Genomic DNA, 20605 nt, shown 5'->3' on the forward strand with positions numbered 1-20605 from the left:
GGGGGGGACTCCTCCAGAGAGGCCTCTCACTCTCACCATCTCGGTTCCTCTGGTCGTCCTTTGTTTCACTGGGTCCATTATGAGACGTTGTCAATCCGCAGCAATCCATAAGATCGGGCTTTTTGTGACCTCAATATGCGGGATCCGGCGGCTCGGGAATACCAATATGTGATGACGCTGGCGTCCCGCTTGTGTATCATGTACTACAACCCCTCCAAAGCTGACCTGACCTGGCTCAGTAGCTATCGACAAAGGGGTGCGAGGGGCAAAAAGAAAAATCAACCAGAGGCATCAGGGACCCCTCTCTTTGCCAATCCATCCCACACACACACAACACCACCTCCACTTGAAGGAACAACACATCTGGCCTTCTTTCAACGTCACTCGTCGCATCCCCAAGGTGGCATATGGATAAACTGCCATCCAACACACCCACCAATGGACCCGGGAGGATGATAGAGGGGGTTCGCCAGAGTCCAAAAGGGCGCTGGTTCGCGAAGGGACTCCCCCGCTGAATCCATGTTGCACCACATACCAGACCGCCGTTCCGCCCTTTGACCTACGGGAAACCACGCCACGCCATCCTGTGACCTGCTCTATGTCTCCGTTCCACTATGTGACGCGAGAGCAGCATAAGCATGCCGCTCACCGTCGAGTCCAACCTGGCGGATCCAATCTCGACATCTTCTTGCCCTTGGCCTTGACAGCTAGCGACGCGTCCTGTTCCTTGTGATAAGTGGGAAGCTACATCACTTCTCGAGGCACGGGCGGCCAGTTTCGGCGGCCATGGATACGACTGAGAACCGACTCAGCTCTCGTTGCTCTCGATATCAGAGACCACCGAAAAAAGAGGGGCCGCCTGCATCTTGTTCATGTATGACAACAAGAACATCTGCGCCCAGGCCCTGTGCGCTGCTGTGAGGCGAGATGCGCCAATACAACCTCGCATGGCCGCTATGGGTCGAGTCATTCTGCTGGGGTTATCCACCGTGCTTGCAGCAATCAACACTCTTCTCCTATTCGATCTACTGTCCCCATACGCACAAGAATGTCGATCTAGTTAGTTTCCCTTGCTTCTAAGCGGTGTCAGGGCTGGCTGGCCTGGCCTTCCTCGGACCTGCCATCCCAAGACAAGCATCCAAGTCGTCCCATATCAACCTCGCAATGCCTGCATATAGTTACGCGTTGGTGGTTGGATACACAACAATCACACGGCAGAGACATCAAATTGGCCTGTTACAGCGGCCCGTGGCGGGCCAGCATGCCTGCCGACACAACTCTCAACGGTCGGATGCTGTTGCTGATCTGGAAAGAAAGTGTGTCTACTGCTTATTCCGACTCGCGGCGTCACGACCTAGTGGCCGCGAAATGTACATCATCACCCCAAGCCGGCTCAGCCTGGCGAACCGGCATGGATGGTGGGCGAGGTGGGCGAGGTGGGCGAGGTACAAGCCGAAGCAGACCTGCGCCGGCAGCCGATTGGCCTCGTTGTAGACCAGAAACGTTGTTTTGATATGTATTATCTGCTGCCATGACACATCCATCCACTCCGTGCAGGTTATACGTTCGACTCGAGTGCCGCAGCTAGCGCATGGATTCCTCATGCAACTCGGCCTTTCGGGAGGCCCAACATGGAACTCAACATGTATAATCACGACCGCCACCGCCGCCGTACTGCCGTTGATGAGTTGTCCAAAATATCACATACGGCCCCTGTCCGAGATCTCCTTCTCATGCCGCCGCTCGGGCTCAAGCTGCAGGCGCCGCTCCGTCGTGTTCGTAACGCAGACCCACTCCCTTTCTTTTTTTCCCTTTCTGGTGGTCTGGGGGGCTGTCAACAGGCGCGTCCTCGACAATCGCCGAATTCATCACGGAAACATCCCCGCCGCCCTACATGGCCCGGCCCTCTCTTTGTCCAGTCCACGTGACACAGAACGCCCAATGTGTCTCTTCCTACTGCCCCTCCCTCTTATACATAGAGGGGGGGGTGCCGGCCGCCTTGAAGGCGGCCATTTTTTCGGTGGCGGGAATTCAGAACCCCTGTCTGGACGCAAAATACGCCATCATGTCGTCGACGCTCTCCTGGGGGATGGTGTAGACGGGGTGGATCGTCCCGACGCGGTCCTCCTCGTCGAATATCTGTGTCCCATCGGTACTGGGCGACACCACCCACTTGGGCCCCGGCAGGATTGTCTCATCTTCGTTGACATATGTGAGATCCCACTGGTGCTGCGCTGAGCTCAGTCCCGAGAGGACATAGCAAGTGTGATACGCATCCGACGGCCTATATTGTTCGAGAAAATCAGCGACAAACCTTCCCCGGAGGCAAGCACTCGATCGCCATGTCTCACCTGCTGGGCTTGTCGCGAAGGCCACCACGTTTTGACCGGTCCTGGCCGCAGCACAGGATGTACCGGATCAGCCCTTCTCGGCTGTACAGGCTGCTCTGATGGGGAGAGAATCGACCCTCAATTGGCTGATCCTCAAGCTCGCTCGCACCCTTCAGCACGGCGTCGATCAACGGCCAACACCCGCCAACCCAGTGGCTGTAGCAGCCGTCGACGAGCTTGTTTGTACGGCCGCTGAAGCCACCCTCCGGAGCGTACTGCCGCGACGAGAGCCAAGAGATAAGCCGTGGAACGTCAAGGTATCTGTCACCCGGGAAGCAGAAAGAGTCAGTTGTGTGCTGCTTTCATGTCAACCCCTCAGTGGACGAGGGGGTGGGCTCACGGCTGGCCTGTACGTACTTTGGGATGATGCGGTGCGGAGTGTCCAAGATGGAGAGGCAGCCCAACGCGCAGAACGCATACGCTCCATGCGCTTCACCATCCGGCTTTCCCGATATTCCACCCTCGAACGTCTGGCCTTTATTGGGTGAGCGCGGGCGAGCGGGCGAGGAATGAGGCAAACAGAGCTAAAGCATGACTTACATCTGCGTACATAGTCCGCCAATCCAGTGAAGAGCGTGGGCCGCTCAGGCGTCCAGGCCGGCGAGTCGGTAGAAAGGTCTAGAGGGAGGTTCAGGAGGGTTACAATAACGGCTGCACAATATGCTCCCCTACAAACCTGTCAGAAAAGAAAGCAAACATGGCCACGGCGAGCGAGCGAGCGAGAAAGGGGGCCGGGGGGGGAAGGGAGAGCTGGTTGTCGTGTCAAACCCACCTGACGTCTACTTCTCCACCCAGTGTCATCTGAATCCCTCCGCTTGGTTGCTTGAGGGAGCAGAGCCACCTCCACATGGATTTCCTGTCTATGGCCTCGTACGCATCCTCACCGCCGACGATGGCGAGGGCGAGGACCACGGCGTATGTTGTAGCAAGATGGGAGTTCTGCCCGTGGCCACCGCCGATACCACCAGAGGGGTTCTGCATGGTCCGCACCGTCTTGATCAGGTCCTCCCGGTACACCGCCGTGTCGAAGCCCAGCAAGGCCAGGGCATTGAGGGACCAGTAAAGGAACCAGGGGCGACTGGCATCGGCGGCCACGTAGGGGGCGGGGAACCGCCCTAGCTGCTTCTGGAGGAACCTAATGTGATTTTCGCGGAGCAGCGAGGGGACGCCGTGGGCGTTGTACTCGATGTCGCTGTCCATCGCAGCCAGCAATGGGACACACTCCCGCACGGTCTCGTCCTGGGCCTGCGACGTGGCCGTCGCGAGCGCATCGCGCACGGGGGCAGGCGTCGTGAAGAGGTCTGGCACGACGGCGTTTGCCTCGATGCTCAGGACGTCATCGCTAGCGGAATCATCGACGAACTCCTCGTCCACGTCGTTCTCTGGCGGGCGTTGCGACGACTCGCCGGCCATGTTTGGTGCTGCGCGCTTGATGAAAGTGACTTTGGGACGGCGTTTGAGAGGTTTGATGCGGGGTCTCATCTCACTCGCGGCGGGAAATGGGAGTATGCAAGGCGACTGACGGACTAGTCGGTTCAAGGCCGCCACTCTCATTAACAGGTGAGCACCTTTTTTCTTCTTTTTCCTTTTTCAATATTACATTTCTGTCGGGGTCAGGAAGAGTGATTCCAAGCCGAGAGCACTGTTGCTTTGGGCAGTGACGATGAGAGCGCCCCACCTGCCAGCAGTGGTCGTGATGGAGTTCATAAAACTGGACTCCCGTGCGTTTGATTGGCCGCTATAGCACGGCGCTATTACTAAGAACGGGGATCCAGTAATCACCAAGATATCATCAAATCATGATATCAAGCCTCAACGACATGCACATGGATATAAAGTTTGTCTTCCGTTTAAATGTAGCCGGGTGTAACGGTGTCAAGGTTGATCCATCAGTCCTATTGCATGGCTAGCTGTCCGATATGGCTTCTGCCAAATGTTCAAAATGACGACGGTAAGGTACAAATCCCAGCTTTCCTTAGTGCGAGAGTCGATGCCGTTGGACCCAAACGTCCCAGAAAGTTGCTGTAAAAGATTTTGGCGGTTCCTAAGTCACTGGCAAAGGTTCTAGTTAATTACAAGGCATAGCTGGTCTAACCAAAGTCGATGCGTCTATCGCGCTGTACAAAAGCAGCCCATTATCACGACTTCTTCGACCATCGTGAACTTGATTGCTCGCAGTTGAACAAAAGTCTATAATTATTTCCTCAACAGTCTCTTATGCAAGGCCAATTCAAAAAGCAATAAAAAAAACTTGCCTTTAAATAGCTAGTCTCTCGTTAGTTCTCCCAAACAGCAATACAGAGGCAGAAACCAAAACATGCTCAAGAGCAATACTCATCATTAGTTAATTAGCTTCTTCAGAAACGTTACCCCACAAGCTGCTTGTTCTTTAGCAGCATGAGACTAGATACAGATATAATTACCATCAGAGAATAGTATAGGTAACGTATTGTTACTCAGATAGTGTCACAAGTTAGAGCACACAGTAGGGCATATAAGAACAGGAGTAAGAAAGGCTTATTCCTCTAGAAGTAGAGATATAAAGAAAGGATTCTATATATACATGTGTTGGTATCACAGGGATCGCAATCAATGTAGCTGTAATAGTATTAATTAACTATTAGTAGCTGGGTAAAGATGATGAGAAAGGAAAAGAGAAGAGGTTACTGCTATAGGTATTTATAGTGGTATAAGTAAGCTGCTAGGGTAAGTCACATAATAGTAAATTATATAACTATAGATTAGCTTTACTATTAAATAGCTAAATATCTTAACACTAGTAACTTTCTAAAGTAAAAGAAAATTACTATAAATAGCCTAGATACTACCTAGTAGCTAAAAAGCTTAAAAATGTAATAAAAATTAAAAGCCTAAAAGTATTTAATACTTTTTATTTATATAATTTATTATATAGCTTAAGAAACTTATCCCTTTATACTAATCTAAACTATCTTATTTCTAACTAGTTATTTTAGTGCCTTATTAGGTAATAATTTAGTAAATTTATTAGTAGGATTATTATTACTTTATATTTATTATACCTTATAGACCTTATATTACTTATATAACTACTAAAGGGCTATAATATTAATTATAAGCCTTTTTTTTTTATAGTCTTAAGCTTAATAAGGTACTTATAAAGTAAGTATAAGTTAGTATAAAGGATTATTAGTATATATAGTAGCTTAAGGTAGTTAGTAATTATTATAATAGTTATACTAAGTATATAAGTAATATTAGTACTAGTAACTATACTATAGATCTTAGAGGCTAGTACACTTTAGGTAACTTACTTATACTTTATTAAGCTAAAGTAAATAATATTACTAGTTATAGTAAATTTATTACCTATAGTAGTACTTATAGGTGCCTTATTAGTAAGAATAATAATAAATCCTAGCTATAAAGTAAAGTCCTTATTATTTATAAATAATTTATTTATAAAAATAAAAAGCTTTATAGATTTAAGGTTAAGTAAATAAAATAATAGACTATAGTTAAGGTTATTTATTTACTATATAATATAATAGTTAAGTGCCTTAATTTTATTTACGTTAGGTAATTAGTATTATACTATAATAAAGTAGTTAAAGCATACTTTAGGCTAGTAGACTAACGTAATATATACACTATAGGCCTATTACTTAATATACTACTTAAGTGCTTATAGAGATTCTTTATTAATAAGTTAAAGTCTTTTGCCTTAGCCCTTTTATTAGAGAAGGAGCTTCCTCTTAGTAGTTATAGATACTACGCTACTATTAAAAGTAAGTAGGTTATTAATAGTAAGGATTTACTTCTTCTTAGTAGTAAATATAGCCTTAGTAAGCTTATTAGCCTTATAAGTAAAGAAGGATTTATCTAAAAAGGTAATAGTATTATTAGTCTATATACTAATAATCCTAAAGTCTAGGCTCTTTATATTAGTAATTAGTAGGTATAGATTAAAAGTTAAAGTCTTTATTTAGAGCTTTTCTCTATAGTAGTAACTATATATTACCTACTAGTAAGTACTTACCTTTATAATACTATATAATAGCTTTACTACTTATTGTAAGGAAATAGAGATCTAGAGTACTTAAGTACGCTTCTGTCTTGTTCCTCTAACATTAGAGGAAGCAAGACTAGACCTTTTCGTCTAGTTGGTTGTTAACTAAGCAATTATCTTACAATTGTCTTGCTTCCTCTGGTCGTGGGTTCAAATCCCGACACGACCGCCGTTGCGTGCGCCTGGCCAGCGTACAGCCCCACTGTGCATGTGGGGGCCCTGACGGGACCCACAGAACAGGATTTTCTAGCCAGCCAGAGAGCGTAAGAGCTGTGGCGCCTGCCCAAGAAGGGCCCGCCAGATCAGAGTTTTCCAGCCAATAGGCTGATGCCGGCAGAGGCCGAGGAGCCAGCCAGAGAGCGTAAGAGCTGAAGAGGCCTGCCCAGAGGGGCAGGCCAGACGCCCAGAAAAAGGGACAGGCCTGGAGCTGATTTAGGCAGGCCTCCAGCGAACCGGCTGGTTAGGAGTGCTAGGCGAATTGCCCTGTGAGGACGCCCACTTGCTTTTACCTACCTAGAAATTCAGAGACGAATTTCCTAAGAAGGAGGGCAATTGTAAGGAAATAGAGATCTAGAGTACTTAAGCACGCTTCTGTCTTGTTCCTCTAACATTAGAGGAAGCAAGACTAGACCTTTTCGTCTAGTTAGTTGTTAACTAAGCAATTATCTTACACTTATATAATAGTGCCTTTTAGATAAAGGTCTTATATCTATAATAAAAGGTATATAAGAATTATATAATTTAATAAGGTAGTTAACTATATATATACCTAAGTAATATTATATAACTAAAGTAAGAAATTATTATTATTATAAATAAGAGATAAAGTAAAAGTAAGAATAAGGCGCTAGCTAGCTTACTAGATTATAAGTAACTAAGTAAGAATTACTTTTTTACTATTATTAGTATATTTTTAGATAACTAAGTAGGATTTCTTATATAGTTTTTTATTCTAGCCTTTTACCTTATTAATAATCTATAATTTAAATATTTATACTTTAGTATACTTATTCTTATTATATTAAATAAAGTAAAATACCTTATAGGTAATAAGCCTTTTAATCTTAGTAGTAGTTACTTACTTAAAAGGCTTCCTTAGGGTAGTAATAATACTCTTTTTCTATAGTTTAATTAATAATAGTTAGTTAGCTTCTTTTTTTATTAAGACGTATACTATACTTATAGTAGTAAAGAAGGTAATAGGCCTAATAGTAAAGCTAGTTTTATTAAAGAAATTAATATACCTCTATAAGTAGCTAGCTTTTTACTTTAGCTATAGGTGTATAGTAATAGTAATACTATTATATATTTTTTTAGTAGGCATAAGGATATTAGTAGGTAATAAGGCTACTATACTATTATTATTATTCTCTTTATTACCTTACCTACCTACCTTAAAGAGTAGCTATTATTACTTATTATAAGTATCTGTAAGGGGTTGGCCTGGTTACCCTTTATAAGGCCATGTGTGGTGCATTTCAGGCACTTAGTGCCTGAACTGGTTGATCTTTTGGTAATGCCAGAATGGTCTATTGACAGGCGTGGCACACCACCCATACCTTTACAATTGTTCAGGCACTAAGTGGGTCTTCTGGCTGTTAACAGGGGCTGGGTTCGAATCCCGCCTGTTGAGACTCTCTTTAGTGTAGGCCTTAAGGGGCTGGAAGGTCATCAATCAGTGGATTGGTTGGCTAGGCATGAATGAGGGGCAGCTTACGTTAGGCTCAGAGGGACTGATGTGCGATAGGCAAGCCTAGCGCCAGCCGGGGGTCCCCCAGCTGTCGCCAGGTGCCAGGCGCCCAGGGCCTTCGGGGTTAACATGACCTTATGCTCCAGCGCACGGTTACCGGCGCCAGTGCGTGTACGTGGGCCTGAAGCGACTCAGGACGCGTCGCATTAGAAGGGGGGCAATTGTAAGGGGTTGGCCTGGTTACCCTTTATAAGGCCATGTGTGGTGCATTTCAGGCACTTAGTGCCTGAACTAGTTGATCTTTTGGTAATGCCAGAATGGTCTATTGACAGGCGTGGCACACCACCTATACCTTTACAGTATCTTTAAGGTATAGTTTAATAATAGTTAAATAAAAAGTTTATAAGCCTTAAGGGAGGTTAATAGTATAAGTAGTCTTATTACTAGTAATAAGGTAAAAGAGGCCTTACTAGCCTTTTTTCTTACACTAGATATAGACTATAGATTAAAGTAAAAAGGCTACTATTATAGTAGTATCTAGGCTGTTATATATAGTTACTACCTTATTAACTTACTTTTTTATATAAATCTAGTAAATAGCCTTTATTACTTTTCTTACTACTTTAGCCCTTTTAAGTAGGGTTAGTAAAGGTAGTAATAAGTTAGAGATTTATAGGTAGGCGCTAAAGACTAGTAGTGTAAGTACTAGGCTATTTAGGCTAGCTATATTATTAATTACTTTAATAGCTAGCTAAAAAGTAACCTTAGGTATATAGCCCTTACTATAAAGGATATTATATATATATTAAAGGGGTATATAGTATCTTTTAACCTTACTAATACTATTATAGGCTTTAATTAGTATTTCTTTAATATTAATATAAAGTAACCTTACTAACTACTTAAATTTACTAGTATAAAAGTTTAGGCTAGTATTAGTAATAATCTAGTTAGGTAGGCTAAGGTAGATATTAATTTAGTATATCTAAAGTGCCTCCTATATATACTTTATAGTAATATTTTTAAGTAAACAGGCTGCTTAGAAGGATATTATAGTATTAACTATATATAAGGCTAGGTAGTTACTATTAAGGTAAATAATATTAATAATAATTTTATAGTTAAAGTTATATTTATTATTATATAAAGTAAATTTAAAGTAACTAGGTGCCTTTATATTTATCTAGTAGTAGTAGTAGACCTTAGTTAATTTCTTTAAGGCTATAATCTTAACTTTATTACTAGATTATTAGAGGACGTAATAAAGCCTTTTAACTAATAGGTAGCTAAAGTAATAATAAATTTACTATAACTTAATATCTATAAGATAGTAGTAGGTAATACTTTACTTATATTAATTAAGTAGTATCTATATATAGCCTTATTTATAGATAGTAAGTATAATAGTATTACCTTAGATTAGCTTATTAGTAAGGTTATTAAATTTAATACTATACTAATTTATATCTATAAGGTAAAGTAGAAATAAGGTATTTAATAGTATTATATAGAAGGTTAGCGTACTAAAGGGGGTTAGTATATTAATTACCTTTTATAATTTAAAGTAGTTACTACTACTAAAGCAGATTTTTACTTTACCTGCTTATAACTTATCTATAGCTAGATTTCCTTTTATTTAGTAGTAAAGGGTAAGATACTACTTATATCTAGCTGTTAAATATTTAGCTACACTAGAGTTAGGTATAATACTATAGAATAAGATAAATAAATATTACTTATTAAGAGTAAAGACGTCTACGTTAGGTAGCTTATTATTATATAGATTCTTATATAAGGAGTTATCCTTTATAAGAAAATAGGTTATAGATTAGTTATATAGTAATAAAAAAAGAGTAGGCCTATTAATAGTAAATAAGTTAAAGAATATTATTAATATATAAAACGTAGTATCTAATTCTTTATCTTTATTACTTTTTATATAGTTACCTTCTTTATCTAAAGTAAATAGCTTATATCCCTTAAAGTTAGTTATAAAGTAGTTAATAGCTTTAGGTAAAAAGTCTATTAGATACTACTCTTTATACTTATAGTAGGCTTATTACCTTTTGTCTTTTAAGTGCCTTATTAACTAATAGTTAGGCTTACTATATATATAGTACTTCTTTATAAATAATAATAAAGGTAAAAGAGGTACTTATTACTATAGATTACTATTAAAAAAGCACTATAGTATAAAGTTACTATAGCTATAGTTATATTAGCTAAATTACTAGTAACTTTACTAGCTATTATAAGTATAGTTAGTCTAGTATTAATTATCTACTTTTTTAGTTAGGTATTAATATATAGGTTATTTAAATTATATTATGTTACTAATTACTAATTAAAGCTAGCTATACACGCTAGTAAACGTTAAAAATAGATTAAAAAGGGTAAGGAAGTATTCTTCTATCTTATAGTAAGAGTTAAGTAATTAGTTATAGAGGGCTATATTAGATAAGGTACTAATCCTTATAACTATTCTTATAAGGGTAGTTACTCTCTTAATAAGTAACTTTAGGTATTTAGCCTTACTTTTATCTAGATTATCTAAAATAGTCCTTATTAAATTAGTTCTTTATAGCTTAGTAAGGTAGGCCTAAAAGGTTTTTTTATTTTTAAAATTACTTCTTATTTATATAACTATAGTAATAAAGTTAGTCTAGTTATAAAAATAGTTAGTATAGTACTTTACAGCCTTACCTTTAAGTATAATAAAGAAGGCACTTATAAAGTGCTCTTACTAGATCCTAGCCTTTATATAGTAGTTATAAAAGATTATAAGCTTTAATTTAAGTAACTTATATACCTCTTTACTATACTTTATCTTATTAAGGTATAATTTAATAAGGTTAGTAAGCTAGTAAGTTATAAGTAAGGTAGTAGTAACTAGTGTAACTAATAAGTAAGGGTAAGCGTTACTAACCTACTTAAATAGTAAAGAAATAAAATTTAGGTTATTATATAATAAGGCTAGATTAATAGGCCTTTATTAACCTTCTTAGACTTAAGTAACTTATACTAAAAAGGTAATAATATAAAAGGGGCCTAGTTAATCTTATATTAATATTATTTCTAGTAGTAGGTCTATAATATCTTATATAAAGTTAGGTTTATTAATCTTTAAGTAAAAATCCTTACTTCTTTTTTTCCCTTCTTTAATATCCTTAAGTGTTTATACCTTTAGATTATTAGCCTTAAGGGTATAGTAGATTTATTTAGTAATAGTTAGTAACTTTACTATTAATACCTATATACCTCTATATATTAGGTAGTCTTTAAATTTAATAATAGTTTTATAAGTAGTACCTTTAAAAGTATTAAGTAACTATTTTTTAAAGTCTTTAGTAGTATATCTCTATAGCTATTAACTATATAGCTATATAAAGCTATATTATATTATTTAAAGTATAATAATAGTACTTAAGGCGTTATATTACTTAACTTAAGTAAGGCTATTAGGAATATTAGCTAAATTAGTTATACCTTATAGTTATATAATAATAAAGGGCTAGCTACGCTTTAAGATAAGATATAGATCCTTAATATCCTATAGATAAATATACTTCTTTACCTTAGCTAGTACCTATAGTTTACTTTACTTTTTACTTAGTTCTTTTTTTACTATTATTACCCTCTATTAGCCTTACTAACTGTAACGATATCCCTGGGCTAAGGGGCGGGATGCCCATGGATCGGTTAATCGCCGGCCGATCGGCGATATATCGGCCCGGCTGGCAACACACACACATATATTACCCTTCAGCCTGGCCAGCCAGCTAAAGTGGCTAAGTTGAATTCTACATCTACAGATACCCCTACCTATCAATTAATCAATCAATCTATCAATTCAACCTCCATCTTCTTCCCTAATCTAGGCTCTTAGCCAATACACCTTACACTAACCTTTTAATTATAAGCACTTACTTCTTACTTATAAGGTTAGAAGTAAATCTATATATTAGAGGAATTACTACTATTAGTATAAATAATAGTAAAATAAATAGATAAATAATATAATATAAAGAGGTATAAGTAAAAGATAAAGTAAATAAAAAAATAAAATAATAAATAAATAGATAGTAGTAGATAGCTTTAAGGAGGCCTTACGCTTTAGTAATATAAAAAGATAGCTTTAGGGAGGCCTTACACTAGATCTTACTTAAAGAATAAAAGGAGACATATACTACCTCTAAAAAGAGATATATATAGACCTTACTTTTTAGTAAGTAAAATACTATAGTTAAAGATTTTTAAAGAAAAAAAGGTAAAAAGTTAAGGTTATATACTTTACTTAAAGGTAAATAATAAGTAGTCTTTTTAAATTAATTAAAATAGTAAAGTTAAGTAAAAGTTATATTAGTTACTAATAACTATACCTTACTTAAAAAAAGAGAAAAAGTAAGGAGGATAGTATAGTTATTAATAAGTATTTAAAAGATAAAAAAAAGTAAGTAAATTAAGGTAATATAAGTAACCTTTACTTTTTTTACCTTACTTAAAGAATAAAAAGAGGTATACTTACTAAAAGTAACACTTAGCTACTAACTATTTAGTTAAGGAAAAAAGTTATAATTACTATAAGCTACACCTAGCTAATAATATAATATTAGAAGTATATAAAGGTAAGGTTAGTAAAAGCTATTTATTTATAAATACTATATTAAAAGCAGATTACTTAGGTAGTTCTTACTTAACTACTTTATATTTAGTCTTACTAGTAAGATCTTATTTAAATAAGAACTTATAGAAGTCTATTTACTTATAATCTTATATAGGCTGTTACTACTATATTAAGATAAAAACTTAGTAAGATAAAAATCTTAATAATTAAAAAAAAAAAAAGTTAAAAAAAAAAGAACTTAAAAAAACTTAAGTATAAAAAGAAAATAATTATACTAAATACTATAAAGGTTATTAGTAAGTAAGTAGTATATAAAAAAAAAACTTCTCTAAAAGTAATAAAGTTAATAGTAGTAATAGTAGTTATTATATAGTAAATATAAGGCTTAAAGGGTTATTTACTAGGTATTATAAGATCTTAGGTACTAATAATCTTTAGGCTTAGTAGCACTTTAATACTTTAATCTAAGCTACTATAGTAAGTAAAGTATTATAGCCTTTTTTAATAATCCTTACTAATCTATAGTAGTAGTAATTATAAAGTTAACTACTAATTAGTATTAGTATTATAGGGATTATAATTAATATAGCTATAATAGTATTAATTAACTATTAGTAGCTAGGTAAAGATAATAAGAAAAGAAAAGAGAGGAGGTTACTGCTGTAGGTATTTATAGTAGTATAAGTAAGCCGCCAGGGTGAGTCACGTGATGGTAAATCACGTGACCATGGATTGGCTCCACTATTGAACAGTTGAATATCCCGACAACATGAGTGGTGCGAGTAATGATTGAAACACCACGTGATATGGAACCTGACAGACCGCCTGGTAGGTGCTGTATGAAGCTATCGTGACAGGTGGCGTAAGCATCAACCTAAAGGCGAGTGTCGTCTGTCTGGTACTTGTTGACGGAGTCTGACTCCCTAGACCGCTTATAAGAACAGGTTTTACTCGCAGTCAGGGGGATCTTATAACCTCGAGTATACGTTGATACAATGAGTTATTTAGGTGAATTGATATTTTGTAATATCATCACAAATGTGTAACCCGTCTCCTGTATCGTAGGGTGCACGGGCAGATTGCAGCGTAGTTCAAGGTAAATGTGGTGGGCGAACTGCCTCTATAATTTACGACTTCAATTACACGCCCACCGTAGTGCTTTCCAAGACGTGCTGTTTATGGAGTGACTGATCGTCCAGCCAAAAGCAATATTCTCCCTCACAACTACCTGGTGTTAGCGCATGTCGTTCGTGGCGATTGCAACGTACGCCAAATCAGGGGTGCTTTGGTGACGATTTTACTTTCTGATATCCAGAGACATTGCGCTCTGTTGCTGTATATCTGGATTGGAAGAAAAGGACGCTATTTAGAACCCGCCTGACTGGGCTGGATGTCGAGGCCAAATGACCGTGTAGATGGGTAGCTGCCCACATGACTGACCGGTCTCAGCCACATGATTCCACTGCTGCCAAGGTATCCGGCAAATTCAATATGTCGCCTGTGCAAACCTTGAGGTTCGAGTGGGGAGATATACTAGTTAAGAAGGCCGGTTTCATCTTGTCCAGCTTTCATAGCATCTTCTGGTCCATCGTGACTTTAAAACATTGCCCCATCGTTTACCAGGAAGTCAGTTGCTCAGATACAGCCGAGCGGTTGGTATAGCTGTGAAGAAGTGGTGCTTGTCCTCGATGTGATTCAAGGTCTTTGCGAGGTCAAAGCGTTTGACCAACAACTCTATAGTAGATGGCCGGCTCCTCAACGCCCTGGGCTGTCACGCATCTCTCCTGCCAGGGACAAGATCCAACCTTGATCGAGTAGCAGTTTTACCGCAGCATCATGCCCACTCAAAGATGTGATTTTGAGGGTTGATACTCAATGAGCAGTGTAATTTTCTATCTGTCACTTTTCTGGAAAGGAGGTTTGCCCCTCAAGCTGAGCCCCCGAGATAAGCTGCTTGCCATGCGTTGCCAAAGAGTCTTCGTAGTTCTTTGATACCCGATAACCTCAAAGAGAAGAGTAAAATTGCTTCTCCTCTTCCTTTATAAGGTGCCGCTTGCAAATGCTCCTTGGCTCCCGAGATTGCAAGCAACTGGCACTCATGATTCGGTGTCATGCAAAGTAGGCCATACGCATTTAGAACGGATACAATTCATTTTAGTCTTGAGGGGCAATACATGACATGCAATACAATCATCTTTTTATCAAGAGTACCAGAACAGTCGTTGAAGATATAGGATGACCGGGGAAGCATGAACGATGCAGTTGAATACAGACAACTGCAACGCATCTAGGATCCTACAGATGCGTCTCTAGAAGAGTGTACTCGTCAGGAGAGGCCTCCGAACAAGCTTTACGTCGTCCTCTGGGCCATCAATCCATGCCATCCGTGTATCTGTGAGGCTAATGGCATCCTACAAAGACCCCCGGTGACTGCGCTGTTGGAGACCGATACTGAGAAAGTTGGATGTTGGTTAAATGCCGAGGAGAGAGATAATAGTGCACAAACTCAACTTCGTCCGATCTCCTCTCCGCCAAGACCCGAAACTATATTCATCCAATTCCTAGTACCATCCGATGCAGAGGCAGACGTCTTACGCCGTGTCATCCCAACCTCAAGGACCGTGCTTGTGCGATCTCAAATTCAACAATAAGACCAACCAAGCGGGACTCCCATTGAGGCAGTCGTGAGGTATGTACTGAGCCGAGTCTCGCAATAAGTGGACAGCCCCGTCCGGCTCACAGCATCTATTTTTATTGTTGATGATGTCGAAATCGGCCAGGAGAGTCGTTGCGCTTGCTGATGAGATGAATCATGTTCGTCCTTGTCCAGTGCGGCAACGAGCTTACGTCTCTCACGGTCGTGTCTGTGTTCTCGTGGAGCCTCGAAGCAAGAAATGAGGGCATGCCCTCGATAGAGATGCCGGGAAGAATGCTAGAGATGAGACAGGCTTCATGAGGCACGTTGGGCTGAGATCGGATGCGTGCTTAATGGGCTGGAAACACTCGCCTTGCCACAGCTCAGGAGACCAACGACCAGCTTGTGATATAGTCTTGGTCGACGGCAGCTTTTCGCGAGAAGCTAGGAAACGCATGAGCCGCTTTTCTGCCACATCGAGACTGGCTGCAGCATAGCAGCAAGACGGACTATGAGCTCGAAATTGTTGGACCCAGCTTCAACGGATGCCGTGTGTCCCATAGTCATTATCTACCATCTCCAACCCCTCACTTCCTCGACCAAATGTTCGACGGATTAGATTGAAATAGGACACAAGTACAGACATCAGAGAACCCAGGGACCAGCTCACAGAAAACCACCGACTCATCGACACGCCAAGCAGCAACGTGGGTACCCGAACCCTCAATCTAATTCTGGAACCCCATCGTGATTCGTCTTTCTCCCCGGCGTACAAAGTCGGCAATGACGCAACCTCCACCCGAAGAGTTTCATGACAACACATGATGGAGATGATGTAAAATGACCTAAGCAGTGCCGGCGGCAGCACCTACTTTCAAGAAGGGGTAAACGGCTGCCTGCGGACGATAGGGACGGCGTGGTGTCCACACACACACACACACACACACACACCCACACACACACACACGTTGTGTGCGGCATTCAAGTTTTTCCGCCCTCGCACCGCCGAGCGGTCAGTCCTTGCCCGGGATGCGACTGGAGCCAGCACATCATCGTCACGTCCCTGCATGAGCCAAGGAGCACGTATTTCGCGTGTGTTGCTCCATTCGAGAGGATCCGGATATCTTCAGCTGCGTGCACTTGCCGGCTACATTCAGAGAGTAACCCCCTCCGTTGTTGGGGAACATTCCGAGCCCACCGCAAGGTATTAATTGCCTTAATATGATTGCGGTCTAGACGTGGTGGTAGGCAGACTGATAGACGACGCTGGAAGCGATTGCAGAGCCTGAGCCACCCACTCACACACACACACACACACACACACACACACACACACACACAGCCTCTAGCATCAACAATAAGCGGTCAAGATCTTTGAGAGATCCGAGCGCGTTTTCACTAGAGGTGGACGGCGCCGTGGTGACATTGAGGCGCCATACAGTAGTCGGCTCGCGAGCCAAGCCCGCCAGGAAAATCCGCCGAGGACTACCATCGGCAATGAATTGGCTACAACGTGCATCGTACCGCCATCTATAATCTTAATCGGTGATGGCGGCCGCGAGAGGTGGAAGCGTGATTAAATGGACCGAGGAGAAGAAGGAGGTCTGGTGTCCCGCGTCGAGAAAGGAGGGGTCGTAGGAGGGGTCACGGTGGCCAATCTGTCCCATACGCAACCAGCTATTACCGACATCCCCATCCCAATTGGCCTTCCCGTGGTTCAACTTAAACCCTTATCGACTCGACGAATGGATTGCCACTTGACAAGCTATTTATCGCGGACTCGAAGACGAGCAAGGAACTAAATTAGGTTGAGCCGACGTTCCGGATTGATCGACCATAGCCTCAAATAGTCGCCTGTCTTCCAAGAGTCCAGACAGTAGCGGGAAGCATTACTTGCATCACGGAAATGCAAGGAAGACAGCAGGCTGACAACGTCCTCGGGGCGAATCCCGCCAACGTTCAACAGACGGGTCAATGTGATTGGCCGGCGGGCACCTCCAGGCGTTTCTTCCAGATGGAAAATCTCACACCGCAATTCGAAATCCAGGGGATGTCTTGCGGCAGGTTTCTTTTGCCGTTCAAGAGGGCGGGAACGGAAGAGGGGGGCGATGGCGGGGAGAGACGACCGTACCTGAGCGATCCCCTTGCCGGGCGGCTCCTCCAGAGCTATGGCTCTCATCCGCATCGCTGCTGCTGGACTAGGTATTTCGTTGGCCTTCTTGCATTGCCCCCCCCCCCCCCCCCCCCCCCCCCTCTCCGGTGCCGGGCCGGATTTGACCATGAAACTGTGATTCACTTTGGCACGAGGTTCGCAGCTCAAACGAGACAGATGGCTTTTCCGACAACAGGTCCTGGGCTTTGTGGCGTTTGTACGACGTAGACTTTGGCGGATACGTGATTGAGACCACACGCGTGGCATCTCGATTCCTCAGAATACCTCATGTCCAGTGAGCGATTGTCCGGTTCGTGTGGAGTCCGACCGACCAAACAACAGGTGGCGGAGAATCCAAGATGGTTAGAGGTAGAGAGGGCATGCAAGATGATGTGCCATTTTTTATGCCATAAATGCGGGCAACCAAGAAGAGGCAACTGGCACATGAATCGCCATCGCCGACTAGAACGGTGTGCCTTTGCAAGTGGACATGTCGGAACAACCATGGCCTAAGAAACCCGACGTCCATTGCCCTTATCGCATGTGGCTGCTGGCAGGGTGCGGCCATCTTGGTGGACTGGAGGAGCTGGGAACAGGCCGTATCAATCGGGGAACTGGCGCAGATCTGATGTGGCTTGTTCACAGGCGAAGCCAATTGAGGGGAACATGCTCTCGCGGCAAAGGAGGGCTACATATCCGTACATAATAGTGAAAAGAGGCTCCCGCTTGTGCCGTTGATCGCCTGCTCAAAGCAAGAGGGGTCTTTCGAGGTTGGGATGCACCCTGATCCGAGCAGCCTCGCAACGCATCTCCATACATGATCCGTGATAGGGGGTGGGGATTAGCCCGTCGTGTTAAGCTGCCGCTGGCTGATTGCCCGCGCAGTGTCAAGCCCGGCTGCTCGACGAGCAAGCCTGGACCCTGTGCTGCGACTTGTTTCGTCATCTGCGACTGGTTTGTTTGGCAGGTTACGGGTTGCGCACCCTCCTTGCTCGTGACGAGCCACTAGTTTATGCACGGATACACATGCTTCGTACCATCGAGGAGGAATATCTGCTGAAGCCTCGCAATGGTCTTTGGGCTGGCACTCCGCGATCCACCTGGTGCTCCCTCGGGCTAGACCGGATCTTCTAGCCAATCACGGGGAGGGTGACGACCTTGACAGCCAGCGAACCGTCGAACAATTAGGCGCATGATTCAGCGATCCTCCAGGAAGAAACTATTCCCGTGAGGAGGTTCCCACTAAACCGTACGACCCGTTCACCGTGCCATGGCAGCATCGCGTATCGCCCATCCGTCACGACCAGGCAACCAGCTTTGAGGTCTCTGAATTGTTCCAAAATAGCCCGAGGCCAGCTACGGATGGTCGAAGCCGGCCAGCCAGCATGCAGGAGAACGCCCCTTTGGGGGGGGCTCAGGGCCCAGCAGAGGCGGGGTCTGCCAGAAGGCAATCCGGACGCAGGTTGTCTCCATGATGTGGGGAGGGAGAGGGGGCCTTGGAGACATCAAGTTCGTTCCGTTGCCGCCAAAATCGCTGGGCCATTGGTAAAGGTGGCTTAGTCCACCTGCAGTCTTCAGCGGGGCCATGGAGCGATGGTACGGTTCATCGGCCGAGGGGAAGACTGCGAATGCCTGCGTACACGGCAGCCGGGGTTTGTGAGGAGCGTGCAAGGTCTCGTGGTTCGTCTGGGTTTTTATTGAGCCGACTGCGAGCGGCTGCGTCGTCTTTTGAGCTACTCGGCATGCCTGTATTCGTAAGGGTGCCCCGGGTCCGTATTTACAGAGTGGTGTATCGTACGAACACTGCGAACTTGCGCAGGCGTCTGGACTAGGGAACTGTTGTTATCCACTGCAGTGGGCTTCCCGTATGAGAAGATTTTCATGCTTGTGTTTGCTAATAGCGATGGTACACTAGATCTGCGGCAACTCGCGATCGAGACCTTGCGTAGCAGGCGAGTCGCCCATGGTTGCTTTGGTCCATGCTCGTGGGGGCTCTGGTTATGGTGGGTGGTGGTATTGTACCGTAGGAGGCGGGGCGGGTTGAAAACTCCGAAGGGTCTAGTCGGTGTTGAGAGGGGTGCGGCCCTGATTCTCCCCCAGCCATGGTGGGCTTGGCATCATGGGAGAGGGTCCAAGAGAGCCAGGTTTCCCGCGGACGAGGACTGATTGATTTTTATTGACCGAGGTTGCCCAGCGGGCGGCCCGGTCGAAAACCTTGGACTTGTTTGCTCGGTGTTACCGCTTGTAGAAACAGGGCGACAACGATGCCACTTTACTGATGTCGTCGATGTTGGTTGTCAGGGGGTTGGACATGATGCCACTCATTCATGCATGGATACAAGCAACGACGATACACAGTGTGTACCTCTCGGTGCGGACGAGACCCTGCCGGAACGGAGGACAGAAGAGAAGAGAAGAGAAGAGGGAGGGGGCCGAAGTGCCGTTGATGCGAGGTGCAGATAGAGTTGCCCGTTGGCAGCCGGTCCATTGCCGTGAGGAGGAGCTGATCGTTTCGTAAAAGGTTAGGCTGTGTGCGCCTTTGCCTCTTCATTGCCCGTTTGGCACTGTGTACTGTGCTGTGCTGTTCTTTGACTTGACAGCTGCGCCGCTTCGTCGCGTCGTTGCGAGTCGCACAACCGCCATTCATTGTATACTTCCAGGCCACCCACATGGAGCTACCCTAGCATGTACGACCCAAGGAAGTAAACTATTTACTTACAGTGGCTTTAGGAGGACGGGAGCACGGCTGGATGCTGATCAAATGGTGCCCTGATCAGCCACCGGCCAACGTCCGTGGGTCGTGTATTGTACCTGTATGTAAACTACTACTACGTATTCCGCATCGCAAGAACGGACGAATGCTTCGGGGGGGCAGCCCGACCGGCTCTATTTTGCACAGTTGCAGATCGGGGTGACCCTGTACAGGCAGAATGCATAGCGTACGCAAACACACACCATCACCCATCTATCAGTCAGTAGTTCAGTCACTTCTCGTCCAGCCCGGAAGAGGGATCGACTTGGGGGATGACGCCGGACGCTTGTTTTGCGATAACCGCTAAGAACGGC

The 20605-nt window shown here is 43.3% G+C and overlaps 1 protein-coding gene across 1 annotated transcript; it reads right to left on the bottom strand.

Moving 5' to 3' along the window:
* Window positions 1-2031: 2031 nt before the first annotated feature.
* On the bottom strand, window positions 2032-3803 carry GLRG_10959 (prenyltransferase and squalene oxidase; the record flags this gene model as incomplete). Its single annotated transcript, XM_008101679.1, has 5 exons — window positions 2032-2284; window positions 2352-2651; window positions 2748-2865; window positions 2931-3058; window positions 3163-3803. The coding sequence occupies 5 exons, from the start codon at window positions 3801-3803 to the stop codon at window positions 2032-2034; spliced, it is 1440 nt and encodes a 479-aa protein (XP_008099870.1).
* Window positions 3804-20605: the final 16802 nt, after the last annotated feature.

Source organism: Colletotrichum graminicola (genome assembly GCF_000149035.1).
Source record: "Colletotrichum graminicola M1.001 genomic scaffold supercont1.71, whole genome shotgun sequence".
Lineage (NCBI taxonomy): Eukaryota > Fungi > Ascomycota > Sordariomycetes > Glomerellales > Glomerellaceae > Colletotrichum > Colletotrichum graminicola.